At 42.2% G+C, this 14606-nt stretch overlaps 1 protein-coding gene across 3 annotated transcripts in view; it reads right to left on the bottom strand.

The window, feature by feature from the left end:
* LOC132914899 (neurogenic protein mastermind-like) overlaps window positions 1-14606 on the bottom strand; it is a 244996-nt gene that overhangs the window by 106172 nt on the left and 124218 nt on the right. For 2 of the 3 annotated variants that reach the window (XM_060974415.1, XM_060974423.1), the window contains exon 1: window positions 8707-13471. The exons of the other annotated variant lie outside the window; for it this stretch is intronic. In XM_060974415.1, the coding sequence (XP_060830398.1) occupies window positions 8707-8712 (6 nt within the window). In that variant the 5' untranslated portion in view covers window positions 8713-13471. Of the gene's footprint in view, window positions 1-8706; window positions 13472-14606 lie in introns of those variants that run through there. 3 annotated transcript variants of the gene reach the window in all.

The following is a 14606-nucleotide window of genomic DNA, read 5'->3' as shown; positions in this document are numbered from 1 at the left end:
TGTGTTTAGTGTTGTATGTTTTATTTGAATCGAAATATTCGTAGTTCCATGATACGATATTGAACATTGGATTAAGGAAATCGATATGTTTAAATAAACACCGAGACACGCAAACGCTTACGAAAATGCGTTTTTTACTTTCTACGAGCTGATTATTCAATCATATATCAGTAATAGAAGAAAGAGCGTATTCTGCAAAATTTTCAATTGGAGATTACTCGAACTATCTACATATAGATACTTTCTAACTGATTTGCTTCAAATTAGTGAGAATTATTGAAAAACGTATATTTTCAGTCAATTTCAAATTAAATGCATGTTTCCTCAAATTATATACTATAATCTACCGCATGCAAAAGAATTTAAATAGCTAATTTCCTATTGCACCTATATAAAACACAACAAAACTTCAGAAATACACACGTCTCGTATTTTTGCATAGACTACGAAACTTTTCCACTACGTCATCAATAATTTCCCTACTGAGAATATTCATGTAAGTAACGAGCTTGCTTAAAAGGTCAACATTGACAAGATCGTTATCAGATAGATCGTCATCGTCCCGTTTACCACGTTTTTTTCTTCACGCGAATAAATTAGCCACGGTCGAACACGAGCTAACGAGTGAATAGTCGCGCGCGCGTACACAGATTAAAAGTGTACGGTGCGCGTCGCCGCGAGGCCAGATAAACGCGCGCCGATTATTTCGTCGACGTCGGCAATGAAAACATTAAAGATACCCGACGGCCGACACGGAGAGCTCGTTCTCCGCCGATATTAGCGCCAGAATTCCCACAACACGTTTTGTCACCGATAAACCGCTTGACTCCTCGTCACCCCTGCCCGAGATAACGTTATTCCAATAAAATCACTTTCAGCCGCGCTTTCGCTCGAACAGATACCACCGCTTAAGTAAAAATCAGCTGCGAACGCTCATGTTTCAGCGCGTAAGTGATTTCTCACACGATTTCATTTCAATTAATCCTTTGATAAGGAGCACTAATCCTCGATACTTAATAGGTTAATGCTTCTAGTGGTATCTAATTTTTGCAGTTTGAAAAGTAAGATTGACTTAGTAAGATGAGATTTTTTTTTATCAATGTTGTGTAGTTGATTAGATGATTTATATATCATTATTAACATTAAATTGTTTTCGTTACTGGTCGCTGGTTCGCAGTGATAAAGCAGTAATAAAAAGGTGGAGCGTTAGGTCAATTGTTTCGTCTAAATCATGTTTAACATTTTATTGTTGGTTCGCAATCCAAATCTGGCCCAACGTGCTTGATACTTTACATATCAAACAACGTCAATGAATAGATTTCATGCCATGTACTACAGTTTTTCTACGAATTTATAATTGTTATTGACAAGTGGTGAGTGACGTGACAAGTGACGCAAAGATAACTTTTTCTCGATACTTTTCATCGGGTCCCAATGGGTTATAACGAACGCGTGATTTATAGCTCTCCTACTAATACAATATCTATTTGAAATAGCTGGTTCGATTCTCAAAAAGAGCTACTCTGTATATTACGTGGAATTGTATCGTGGTAATCAACGAAATATTTATGTGGTTTGAACTGTTTCATTTTCAAGATTACCTAGTTGTTATCCTCGCGGAGAATATATCATTTATCTGTGTTTGTTAAATTGATTTTATTACAACATTATATTTACGACTTTGCTTTTATGATACGTGTATAAAGTAAACGAATAAAATTATATTGTTTGGAGGAATTAAAGAATCGTTTAATTAACCACTACAAAAGAATGACATGAATGATATCACTTTCTTATTCTTTTGTATTAATGATTTCACTAAATACATATCTAGTATATACAGCCACGTTACTTTAAAAAAGAAATTAAATCTCTTTTAGTAAGTAAGATATCCTATATTCTCCAGCATATTGAAGAAAAATCAAAACATTCAAAATAAATAAGTTAATAAATAACATAATCGAACTTAAACAAATTTCAAAACTATAACTCAATACCAATGCCATTCCTAATCTCAGCACATAACAACCACATGTTTCCGCCAATATTCACTATCCAAGAATCAAATACCCAATCGTTTCCACACAGTCCTGCCCACAGACGAAACCAGTAAAGAGCATCAACCCTTGGACATCATACATCGAGCATAATTACGGTCGATCAAACAGCGATATCGCGAGAATTTTGCGACCAATACAGTCGAACATATGATGAAAGGCCAGTTGACGGCATTTAGCGTGGCAGAGTTGGATTTTCCAGGTGGCTTTCGACCGATTCCTCGTGGTCGGTACGCGCGACACGAGGAGCGAGCACGGCAAAGGTTGGCTACGTAATCGCGAGTTCGAGCCAAAGTCTAACAGACACGACACACCTCCGACCTTCCCTATCGATCTGTGGCCGGAGGTTTTACGCGTCCTCCGCCCTCCGCAACCTCGTCGACCCTTTCTCCCTTTCCACCCTGCTCTCTACGCTCGAGTCCTCGCGAGAAGGAAAGCTAAGCGGGTAGGAGCTTTCGTGCGAACGTTTCTCGGCCACCTCTACTCGGCTCACCCCTATCAGCCGTTCACCCTTCGTCCTCTGTCTTTTACCCCTTACCGTCTGTGCTCCGTTTACCCCTTCGAGAGAAAACCGAGGAACCAATAAACCGTCTTTACGACACTGAGATACCTACGCGACATTTCGTGCGATACTATGATTGAAAACGCGTGATTCTGACTCTGAAAGTGATATTAGTATTTGGTTCGGTTACTGGGCTGACGCTGGAATGGTTTGAGAGATGAGTTTGGGGGATGAGTGCGAAGGAGAATTGGATCAAGATAATAAGTGAAATGATAAGCGAAAGTTAATTCGTTTAGTAGTTGAAATTTTGTGGTGAATTGTTGTAATGAGTTGTGTAATTGGAATATTACTGTAGTATTTCAGGTCAACACGTTCGCTGTTTACTGGGTCTTCGTTATCTAAATAACTGTATTGTATCGTAATCAATAACTTTCATGTAGAATTTTCTCCTATATCGTAAAACCTCGTCTATACTTTACATGGATTATTAGGAAAGTATTGTAGAATTTTCTGTGATCTTTTTTACATTATGGAAATACGCATTGATTCAGGACCAACAAGAATCCAGTTAACGTGTTAAACCGTTTCGGTACCGATTGTAACAATAGAAGGATACGTACCACATAATAAGCTATCATATAATAAAAATTTATTTGTCGGAATTCATAAGGCCCACTTAATATTATGAGCACCCTTACATTCAAGAAATTTCAAAGAATCATCAAGTTCGACTTTCTTCTTAGTAACGCGCCGATCTTAGACTCTGACGTGTCTAAACTTAAGATACAAGTCTTTATCTCTGATCCACGTCGTTCTTCGAATCGTCTAATCCGTATGTTAAGAATATTCTTTAAAAACATCACGAAGAAGGATGAAGAAAGAAATCACTGCAATCGCAGACCGCGATATTTCTGGGCTGGTTAAGATTCATGGCCGGAACGACTTTTCGTCACAGTGAAAATTAGCTGAGGAACACGGTAGTTTATCGGGTCATAAAACGTGCGACCGCGTCGCGAGGAGCGGCGCGCGCAAACACTCGACCGGACGACGACGACGACGACGACGTTCGTCGCGGAAATCGGAGTAGAGGAGCGGGGAAACCGAGTGACCAACAAGAGAAAACACTTTGAATGACGCCAGCGCAAGTTACGGTGCGTCCCGGACGCGTGCACCGCGAAGAATGTCTGCGGCTGGCGCGATACATACGGATCGGTATCATTTGATTAAAGTTATTTCTGACATATGATCTTGGATTTCTAGATGTGACCTCGGAGATTTTTATTTTTTATGAGATTTTTATTACAGAATATCTCAGAAAGATTGGGCAGAGGTGTGGATATAAATTTTATGTGTCTTTTCAAAGCACGCGGTATTTATGTATGTCCTGTCTAACACTTTTCTTATTTCTCAACATACGTTGAAATATTTATTATAAAGTTAGTTTTTAAATAAAATTATAATATATAGACTGTCACGAAATATCGATACGATATTCTAAATTACACGAAAAAAGGCAAAGATGGCAGAAAGGAAATCGATAAAATTCTAGTTTTCTCCAACTTCGAAATAACAGATGGGATATTTTGAATACCGATGAATTAATTAAACGATATAATAAAGGGAAGGGTTCGAAGTATATTCCGGATATGATTATTTTATAGCAATTCACGCTGAATGATGTAGAAAAAAGAAATATCTGTCTAACCTTCAGTTTCGATCAAAAGAAAGAGGGCAGAAAGTCTCGGTGACCTAGATCATTCTTTCATGTTATCATGATATCGTTGGACAGCTTAAAAGCGAAGAAAACAAAGTTTTCTTTCACCGAATACAACAAAAAAGAAGCATGATTATGACCTTGTAAACGTTCCATCAGAATCTCATCGGGTTACTCTAAAACGTTCTATAGCAAATAGACATCCGAGGAAGCGTTATCCGAAGATAAATTGTAATTATAGAACGGATCGGACGAAAGAATGTATTACCGGATAAATGGCATGTACCAGCTTGGAAAATTCCATGGATCTACAATGGGAGTATCGAAGCTACAAAAATATACAATGAGATGCCAATAATTCATAAATGTAGAACTCGACTTTCCTAGAATGTTGAAAGAGCTAAAAACAATCAGATGCTTTCAATGATAAAAAACCTTAGTTGCCTGCTTCAATATCACATATTCTAAATAATATACATATATTTATAGATACACTTTACTGCTACCTATAGATAGTTATATACATTTTTCTTGTTAATACATGTACGGGCAATATATAACATTGACGATTTTTGTCGAATACTAAGAATATTTCAAACTTAAATGTCGAAAATTATTATATTAGCAAATATTCTGCATTTGTTCGCGCGAGTACGTGTATTTGCAAAAGCCGATTCTAACGCTGTCTATCGCCTTTTCAGTGAGATTCGCCCCTCTGCATCGTCGATCCGCGATACCCTGCTACGAAGCTAAATATATCGGCACAGACACCGGAGCTATCGACAGAACAGCAAGACGCTGAAATCTCGTTTAAAGCGTAGCCTAATAACGCGGCAAGGTCAACCGGGCGTATTTCGGTGCTTCGAATCGAGAATTACGGGACTCCGCGCGTACCAAGAGAATTAATAGTCCTCGAGTAGCTACCGATCTTGTTACGACGTATTTGTAGAAAATACACAGGAAATATGCATCTGATTCACCCGAATCTTGTACACGAAGATACGATTCGAGAAATTTAACAGAAATTATGTCACGTGAGTCACAAGTGGCACACATACGTATGATTAATTTTATTAGGTAATTCCTCTTGGATGAATAAGAGCATAGTTTGGCATATTATTCACGTAAAATCGGCACGAAGAACCTACGAATACTTGGCACGATTATTATTTTTCTACATCTAACCATTTCGATATAATTTCTTGACCTAGTTCCAAGGTTCCAAGGAAACCTTGATCTTCATATAACAGAGAAACAGTTATGTAATTATATAAATATCATTGATGCAAAAATATAAACGTAAACTGGCTCTATTTTTTGTCATTGTTAATCCACAAAGAATAAAGTAAGTAAAATATGATACAGGATAGAATGAAACGGAAACCACACGAACCAACCGAGAAGAAAGGAACCAATAAATTATCAAGGATACCGCCAGACATGTTATCAACTTCTTCACGATTCGACCGAATAAATTCGTTCTCTCCCGATGACCACCCACGTGTTTCTAAAATAAATTACACCGCGGCCGGCAAACAGGTTTATTACTGGTCGTGCATTCGCGAACTGGAGCGTCCGAAACGCGACCCTCCTGTGTCCATAAATATTAAAATGTCCTTAAAACTTTATTTAGGCGATACCGTTTCCGTGTGAGCGCACGGGTTTCACTTTCGCGCCTTCATGCAGTGGATTACAATATGAGATACTACTAATAGTTCGCAAGAAACTTTTCACAAAGTATATCTACATTCAAGAAAAAACGTTACTCGCCAAATTGAACAATATCGTGGAAATGAATGTCCAGAATTCTCTATATTATAAAAATCGATAAATGGAAGAATATAGGAGGAAAAGCGCACGAGACAATTCAACCGTAAAAAGCAGTCTCTTTTCCGTCGTCCCTTATTTCTTTCATTCCCGATGTACGTCGTCCTCGTTATCGTCTGTTCGATATCGCGAAGGAGAGCAAAGTATGTCGGATTCCTCGCATCGATGCCCGATAGAACGATGCGTGCGCGATAGCACGGCAAGCGTGGCTCGCATAGAGTCTCCGAGCGAGCTTTCGGTCGTTTCCGTCGTCTGTTCGGCGCGGCTCGTCGCAACGCGTGTAATCAAGCGGTATAAATAATTCCGTGGCGCAGCCATGAGCCGGCCACCCGAGCGGAGAGCTCATTCCCCTGTTATGACACGCCGGAATCGGGACGCGCCTGGCCGCGCGCGCGACAACGTCCCACCGTGCAACCCCTTCGCCAAACAGAACACGCGACCGTCGTTTTTGCGGATTGGCTAATCGCCATTCGCTTTACACCGCATATGAAAATGATTTTCTTTTCGAGTGCTTTACATTTCAAGCGTAATAAAAGCACGGCTTATTGCTAGATATTTAGATTATTCATATTTTGAGAATATATCTGTAGAAGTTGATTTGAATATCAGAAGCCATTTTACGGGTCACAGATACTTAAATGCGTATATTGTCTTAGTTATTCTAATGTTAGTATATTATGTATATTTATATATTAATGCTTTGTATGCTATACGAAAGTATAGTAACATAAATGTATTGTAAGATATAAAAGAAATATTAAATATTACAACATCAAAGAACAATTTCTGACTATAACGCATTAAAAAGTATTTAAATGTTAATCGTTAGATATTAATTATGATGATTTTAATTTGTTGGGTTTAGTTTCCATGCTTTGGAAACAGTATTAAAAATATATAACAATTATTTGAAAGGTAAAATCAATACTTTGAGAAAGAAAATTCGTATAATATAGTCGTATACGTGAATCTGCCTTTCGTCCGTTGAGAACCAACGAACGGCTTTCAAGAACCGTGGAAAACCGTATCGTCCGGGATGGGCCGATTCCCGACTAACGCCCCGGATCGCGAACCAGTCATTAGTGCAACGGAACCGGTGCGCCTGGGACAGAGAAACGCGGAATGTCCGCAGAGCGCTCGCACTGGATGCCCCTATTATCGGTCGTCCGACCGCTAGAATGCCGTTAGACGACAGTCGATCTATTGTTCTACGTGTGTGCATGTGCATGCGATCTTGACGCTTCTCGGGCGGAGGGCGAAGCCAACGGCCTAACTACAACTAAATCAATAACCACTGCATCTCTTTCTCTCTTGCTTCCCAGATTTTTACTTTGATTTTCGATAGGAGGAACGTCATATTTTTACATTTCTCTTTAAAATTTGGATCGTTATGTCTGTGAATGATTTCAAGTGCATTTTGATATGTATCGCGATTTTTGCAAAAATTTTTTTTAGCAGTTTAAAAAGCTCGACAGTTAATTTTGCAAAGAAAAGTAATTATTACATAAATAAATGATAATTATATGTAATATAATGAAATAAGGTTCTTAAAATTTACAAGGTACTAAAATTCTTTGAAATCCTCCACCATAGTCCCTATATATTATATTTGTATTCGATCATCGACGAGTACCGGTGTACAAAGTCACGGTATAATAAATACGTCCGTGTTATGCTCGAAGAGACACGCACCGCAATTTCAATACAAACAACTGGTGTACGTGGTGCAATACAGTTATGGCTGTCAGACGTTTCCGGTTTCTTTGAATCTTCTAGAGTGCCTATCGCGTGGGTAAGACGTGTAATAGATTTCAACCAGTGTCGTTTCAAGAGAAAAAGGATCGAATGTATGGATGATCGCAGATACACCAGCGTCGTTTCGGTGAGACGAACGCAACTTTCCGTCGATTTTTCGGAGTTGAATCATTTTTATCGTCCCGGAACTTCCGTTATCTGGTGACATTTCGTGCGCGCTCCAAGTTGCGGACACGGTTGGAGATAAACAAAAAAATTCACGAATCGATATCTTTTATCTACGTTGCTATTGGAAGCCAGCAGAAAAACTTGCTCGTGGGTCGTTATTTTTCGCCAAACTTGAACCCCTTTAATACCGATCCCTTTATATATTAAATTATGAACGATTCTGACATTTAAATTCAATTAACTCTTCCCTCTCAGAATTAGAAATTCAACTTGTGCATTCACTGTGCACTACAAATTGCTAATATGCTCGTTATTCTTATCATCAATTATTATCAATAAAATAAATATTAACGATCAATTGTTAAAATTGCAAATGTTTCTAACCTCGCATTAAAGAAAGAAAAAAAGAGAAACAAAAAGAAAAACAAAAATAGATTTAGAAACAGAGAATTATAGTAGTTGAAACCTTTCAAAACAACGACTGAACATTAACCATTCAATCGCATAAAAGGCCGTTAAAAAGGTAATATTTAGATTTGTCAGCAAACACACGAAATACAAGGGAGTAGGTAATAGTCCGATTGAATACAGTTAATGAGTCACGCTAGACTCAAAACAAACGATGACACACGCGCGCCACGTAGTGACGATAGATAAGAAATGTTATTTTCAAATAGGCATACCATCATTCCAGGCAATGTAATGAAGCACGAACGCCTCGATAGCGAGAGATTTCCTTGTTACAGGGGGGCCACCCGGGCCTGTGGCCCTGGTTGGTGGGTGCCCACCATGCCCCTCCTCCGATGGCTTCTTCTTGTCGCTAGAATATCTGCACTGATACACTATCGTTAATCGACGAATATGTCCTTTTTTTCACAGGATGATGATACGCGTTAACAGTTGTCGTCGTTACAAATACATCTTTCTTCTCTCTGTTCGAATTATGGAAGATTCTCAGCGGAACTTGAAGGTCATTTTCTGGAACGCGCCAACGCAAACGCTGTACTTTCGCTTTCGTCGTGTCTTCCGCGCTTTTCCGGAGACGCTTGAACCACCACCAGCGCGCCACCACCGGCAACAACTTTCTTTCGCGCGTAACCAAACCGAACTTGCAAGTCCCGTAACGGCGCATACACAACAAATAGGTGGCGAAAAAGTTACTAGTATGCTCAGATATTTCTTTCACAACGATATAATTCGATCAGCGCGACACAAGCATTTCTTGTTGAATGAGAACAATTCTTTCACCTTTATTGCGTTATTAATCGTACGTTGTTCTAGAAAAGATATACATGTACGATATATCTCTAGTTTCTTTTTCTTACTTTACAGCTTAACACTTTACATTGAAGCCTCTGACTCTTACTGCGTTATTTCTATTGTACACGATGTAACTGCTCCGATGCCCGTATAATAAACGTAATGCCCTTCCGATCACTTTGACTAGCTATCACACCAGCAGCGAAGTAGAGGTTAGCGCGCGCGCGCGCTCGAGAACGTCACCGCGTACGGTTTATAATACTCTGTTCCTCGCCGCCAGTCGAACGTCACGCAACCGGCGAGAAAAAGACGCCGGGAATAGAATCGACGTTCCCGTGTCCCTCGACCAGCATATCACCACTGTTTCACGTCGCTATTGGCGTCCGGACGACGCGAGCGCGCCGCTTGGATCCGCGGGCCGAAATTCTCAGCTCGTCGAAACGAGTTTGCGTGCCGCATATCGTCCAACGGTTCCGTGACCTCCGAACTCCGTCGAGTCTCTTTCTTTCCTTCCCCCTCTTCCTCTTCCTCTTTTTCTCTGTCACTCCACTGATGCGAGCGACAGATAAGACGTATACTAACAACGTCTCGATAACATTCACTCCGAAAAACACTCGGCGCGCCACACCGCCACCAAAAGTTTCACCAGTCGCATATTCGATTTCCTTTCAATGACTAAATACTTGTAAAGCACGCCACCAATTTTTTGCACGTTAATGTCCTTCAACCGGTAATACACACGTCCGTGCGAAAGATTTCACGCTGTTCCCGCGAAATGTTATCGAACACATGATAACAACGATTTCTGTAATATACCGATCTTCAGTGGTTCTTGTATTTACTAACACAATGACCGACAAGAAGGGAAGTTACTTAGACGGTTTTTGTGCCATGTCACGATGATACCACTGAATCAACTGTTACGAATAAACTCTTGAATGAATAATGAGAACCAAGCTGTCCGCGTTATTTCCAACAACAGCACGACTGTTAAATTAAGTCGAAACAGACCGTGTCGATTTTCCCTCGTAAATCGTCAACAGGTAGTTCGGGAACATTGACTCGAAACACGCATATGAAGACGAGAAGCGTGATGGTCGTCGCTATCGAAGTTCGATCGATCGAATTTCGACGAATATCGTATCAAAAATTTACAACGGACGACAATCGATCAAACAGGAGAGAAGCACAGTGCACTTCGCGGCTTCGAACAGCTGATCGCGCGCGCATCACTCTCTGTCACTGCTGGCACTACAGGGAACGGGAGGAATGCCAAATCTTACTCTCGTCAGGAATAAAATTCTTCTTTTCCTTTTTTTTTTCTTCCGTCTTGTTCGCTCCACGCACGATTCGGGCCCTAATTTATCTCCGTTTTATTTTCGCTCGTGACGAATCTCGTCTCGTGTTTATCTCGAAAGTGGTCTGCTCTCGCTCTTACTCACTGTCGAATGCGTCATCAGCACACCGAAAGTTGCACTCACTACAGCCGCTCATATTATACGTGGTCTCCTTACGTTGATAACGCGCAAGTTACACGTGTGCGTGTGTATATTACGATAACTCCGATATTCCTATTCTTTCCTCCGGCATTACTATCTCCCTTCTCTTTCGGTTCGCTGGCTATCTCTCCTCCACCGCGGAGACTGAACTATTTTTGTTGCGTTGGAAGTAACAGCGGTAGTAGCACGCGTCAGCCCCCCACTCTTTATTTTTCTCGTCCGCTTTCCTTCCTCCTTCTTACGTTTTTCCCTTCCCACGTTCTTCTCCTCGTCGTTGTCGCCGTCCTCGTTCCTCGTCTTCCTCGTCGTCGTCTTCGTCGTCGTTAGTATCGCCGTTGGCCCTTTGTTCTTTATACAGCGATCGACCGGCACGTTGCCCCCCTGCCAGCAGGCGAACGCCGGAAAGAAGAAGAGGAAGAGGTGGAAGAGGACGACTGGATTTTTTCATACGCAAACATCGGCCGGCAGCTCTTCGCGTACGGCTAACCCTTTTTTTTGCCCCCGTGTGTTACGATCACGTCTACCGAACTGATCGTGAAAATTCACTGTGAACTTTGAATGCCAGGCTTCCGACTACTGAAAGGTACTCGCGTTTCTCGTTCGACGACCACGCGGTGTCCCGAGGCGCACCACGCAACGTGTTGTTCGCTCTGCTGTCTTCTCTATGCGTCTATGCCCCTTTTTACTCGAATCAGCCACACTCGGTGCTACGCAACAGTTGTGAAACTGCGTCGCGATATATTCCGAAATTTCTCGACCTCGAAATCCGACCAAACTTTCGTTTCTAAGATATAGAAGAAACGAAAGGAATCACGAGACGAAAGGAAGAAGCGGAACGATAGAAAGAAAACAGAGCCAGGAGAAGATCGAGAACGCGGAAAGCACACGAGATCGCAGTGACACGAGGCGCGAAGAACGCGCTCGGACAGAGAGGCGTTCTAAGAGAGGAAGAGCAAGGACCTCTATGGTGCTCGTCCTATCGAAGTCCGCGAGCGATTGACTCCCGCGCGTCCCGGTCTCGAAACCGTGGCACGCGTGAGGGGCGCACGGGAGGGGATTCCTGCGGGAGGAGAAGAGGCACCAAGGAACGAGGGGAGATCGAGCGGGTATGTCGGGTAGTCGGACGAGGGGAGGGGGATTGCGGGAGGGAAAGGGGAGGGAAGAATCGGTGGCGGTGGCGGTGGCGGCGACGGCTGCGGTAGAACCAGGAGGTAACGCCAAAGAGGGACTGCGGCGAGAGAGGGGCCGGCGGAGTGCGACGCTGCCGCGCGGCGAGGGGAACGGAACGTCCACGGCAGCGGAGGGGGTGGATATGGCGCGTGCCACTACACGCTAGCAGGTGGAGTGCGCGTGCCCAGAAATCTTCTCTCTCTTCGCTCCCTTCCCTTGCTCTAACAGATCGTTCTTTCCTTCCTTCGTTCTCGTTCTGCCAAACTCGTTTCTTCTCTTGTTCTTTCTTCCTCTTTCTTTCTTGCGTCCCCTCTATCTTTATTCCTGACTCCTCTTCGTTCTATTCTATGTCGTGTCACGATCGTGTCACTTCCTCTCTCCGTTCCTCTTCTATCTCACCGCAGTGGTTATCTACGTCTACGTTCAGTCGCTTTGCAAATAAGAGAACACCTTCCTCCACCTCCTTCCGTCTGTTTCTTCTTCTTCTTCTTCTCTCGTTTCCTCGTTCTTCCGGCCACAGTCGTTATTATTCCGTTTCTTGTCGCAAACGTACCTGTTCCGCAACTAATTTACCCGCCTTGCATTCTTACCTTACCACGGTCCACTCACTTTGTACGTTGCCGACTCAATCACGCACCGATAGAGTTACTTTCGCTCGTTTAATTTCTTGTTAATTTTAGTTTTACTTAGTTCTTAGATTAGAAGGAAGTATAGGCGGAAATTCGTGGAAGTTTGAGTTTCAAGAAATTCGAAGAATTTCACTCGTCCTTGGCGACACTTCTACCCGAATGTACTTCGAGATTCGAAACGTTTGGGTCCCGATTAGCAGGCATCGCAATTTTAGCTCGTAACACGATTTGAGGATTCCTGCATTCATAATATTTGCGCTGTGCGGTCAGGTTATTCTCGTAAGCACGATAAGAGTTGCTAACGAAAGTCTCAGCTGCGATAACCGTCGAGGGCACGTAGCCAAGTCTTCGTGACAAATTTTAATTTATAATATCGACGAATCTCGAGAGATTGTTTAAAACGTGTTGTTGCGATTTATTGGTGCTACTCGTAATCGTCGGAGCAACACTTTATTCGTATTAATACCGAAAAGAAATTCCACATTGAATCGGATAGTTTAAACATCGCCTATCTGTAACATGCATTATCGCTCGTGGCTCGCGCGATACCACTTTTAAAATTTCAACTTTAGCTTCACGATATTATACAAAAAGTGTGTATTATAACTATAAACGATTTACACTTTCGAGTTTCAGTACTCTTCGAGCAACGTTCCTTTAAAAACTTAATTTTCGACTAAAAGTATCTTCAGTTCCTTCGGAAATGTCAAGCAGTCCGATCACAATAAACGAAACGCCATGTCGTACTGTAGCTCCGTATATTCTGAACGTCCGTTAGAACGGAGCTGTCACGGAGCTGCGCACGTGGTTTGCAAGGAGCGCGAAAGAACAACAAACCCCACACAACACAAACCTGACGCCCCGAGGAGTCGCCAGCCACTGACTCTCCTTCCGATTCGACTCGACTCGACTTGACTCGGCTCCGTTCGACTGGCCTCGCCCCGCTTCGCCTCGTTTCCCTCGCCACGCGCCGTCCCGCTCCGTCTCGTATCGTCTCGCCTCGTCTCGTCTCGTATCCTCTCGTGTCGTCTCGCTCGTCCCGTCCCGCTACGGCACGTCGCACCGCGCCGCGTCGTCGTGGTAAAGCGCGCACGTAGGCACGCGTTCGGCTATGCTCGTCCCAAACCCGAGGCGACCCGAGCCGACCCGAGGCAACTCGTCACGATTCCGACTACAACTTCGACTCCGATTCGCGCTCGTTTCGATCGTACTGTTGCCTCTTTGCCTGTTTTACACCGCCCGTATGATGCCATCGACTGCTGCAAAGAGGTTCACGGATTCAGAACCTCCAACCACTTGAACGGTAGGTAAATGTACCGCAACGCGTTTATCATGTATAGTTACCATAGTCCTACACACGCTGTCAGTGCAGCGGCGGCCGAAGGAAGCCGAGTCGATATGATGCACCGTGAACTGTGAGAACAGCAAGGCAACGTGAGTGACGGATCGACGGGTATTGTTACGCGCTATGACCATGTGTAGTATTCTTTAAATTCTCGCCATGACGAGGAAAGCTTTAAAAGAAATAACCTGTCGATAATGATGTTTCAATGATCGATACAAGTGATTTTAGATCAGTGTCAATAACGCGAACATTAATTGTTATTATCAATCCAATCTTTCAAAAGGTAAATTGATCAACCTTTCGTTAATTTCATTGCATAAGTACGCGATTAATGATATCAGATTCTGAAGAATCAAAGGTGTTATAAATAATAATAAATTCTAAGTTCGATTTAAAGAACGCTGTATCTAATATTATCACTTTTCTGTACTTATTTGTCAATTTATGAAGTTGATCGATGTTTTCCCTATGCGACACAATTATTAGCAATATTTTCACTTTTCTCGGAGTGATATGTAATGTGGAACAAATTCAAACTTATTTATAACGATTTGTATGCACTTGTATTATATATATAATATATATAAATTGCATATCTAGCAAAATACAAAATTAATGACTTGAGAAAAATACGAATGATAGGCGCCATTCGCACCCTTGATGATGGGTCGCGAACGCGA

This window comes from Bombus pascuorum, chromosome 1, assembly GCF_905332965.1.
Source record: "Bombus pascuorum chromosome 1, iyBomPasc1.1, whole genome shotgun sequence".
NCBI lineage: Eukaryota > Metazoa > Arthropoda > Insecta > Hymenoptera > Apidae > Bombus > Bombus pascuorum.
The sequence above is the reverse complement of the archived record's forward strand: the minus strand, read 5'-3'. Positions and strand labels throughout refer to the sequence as shown.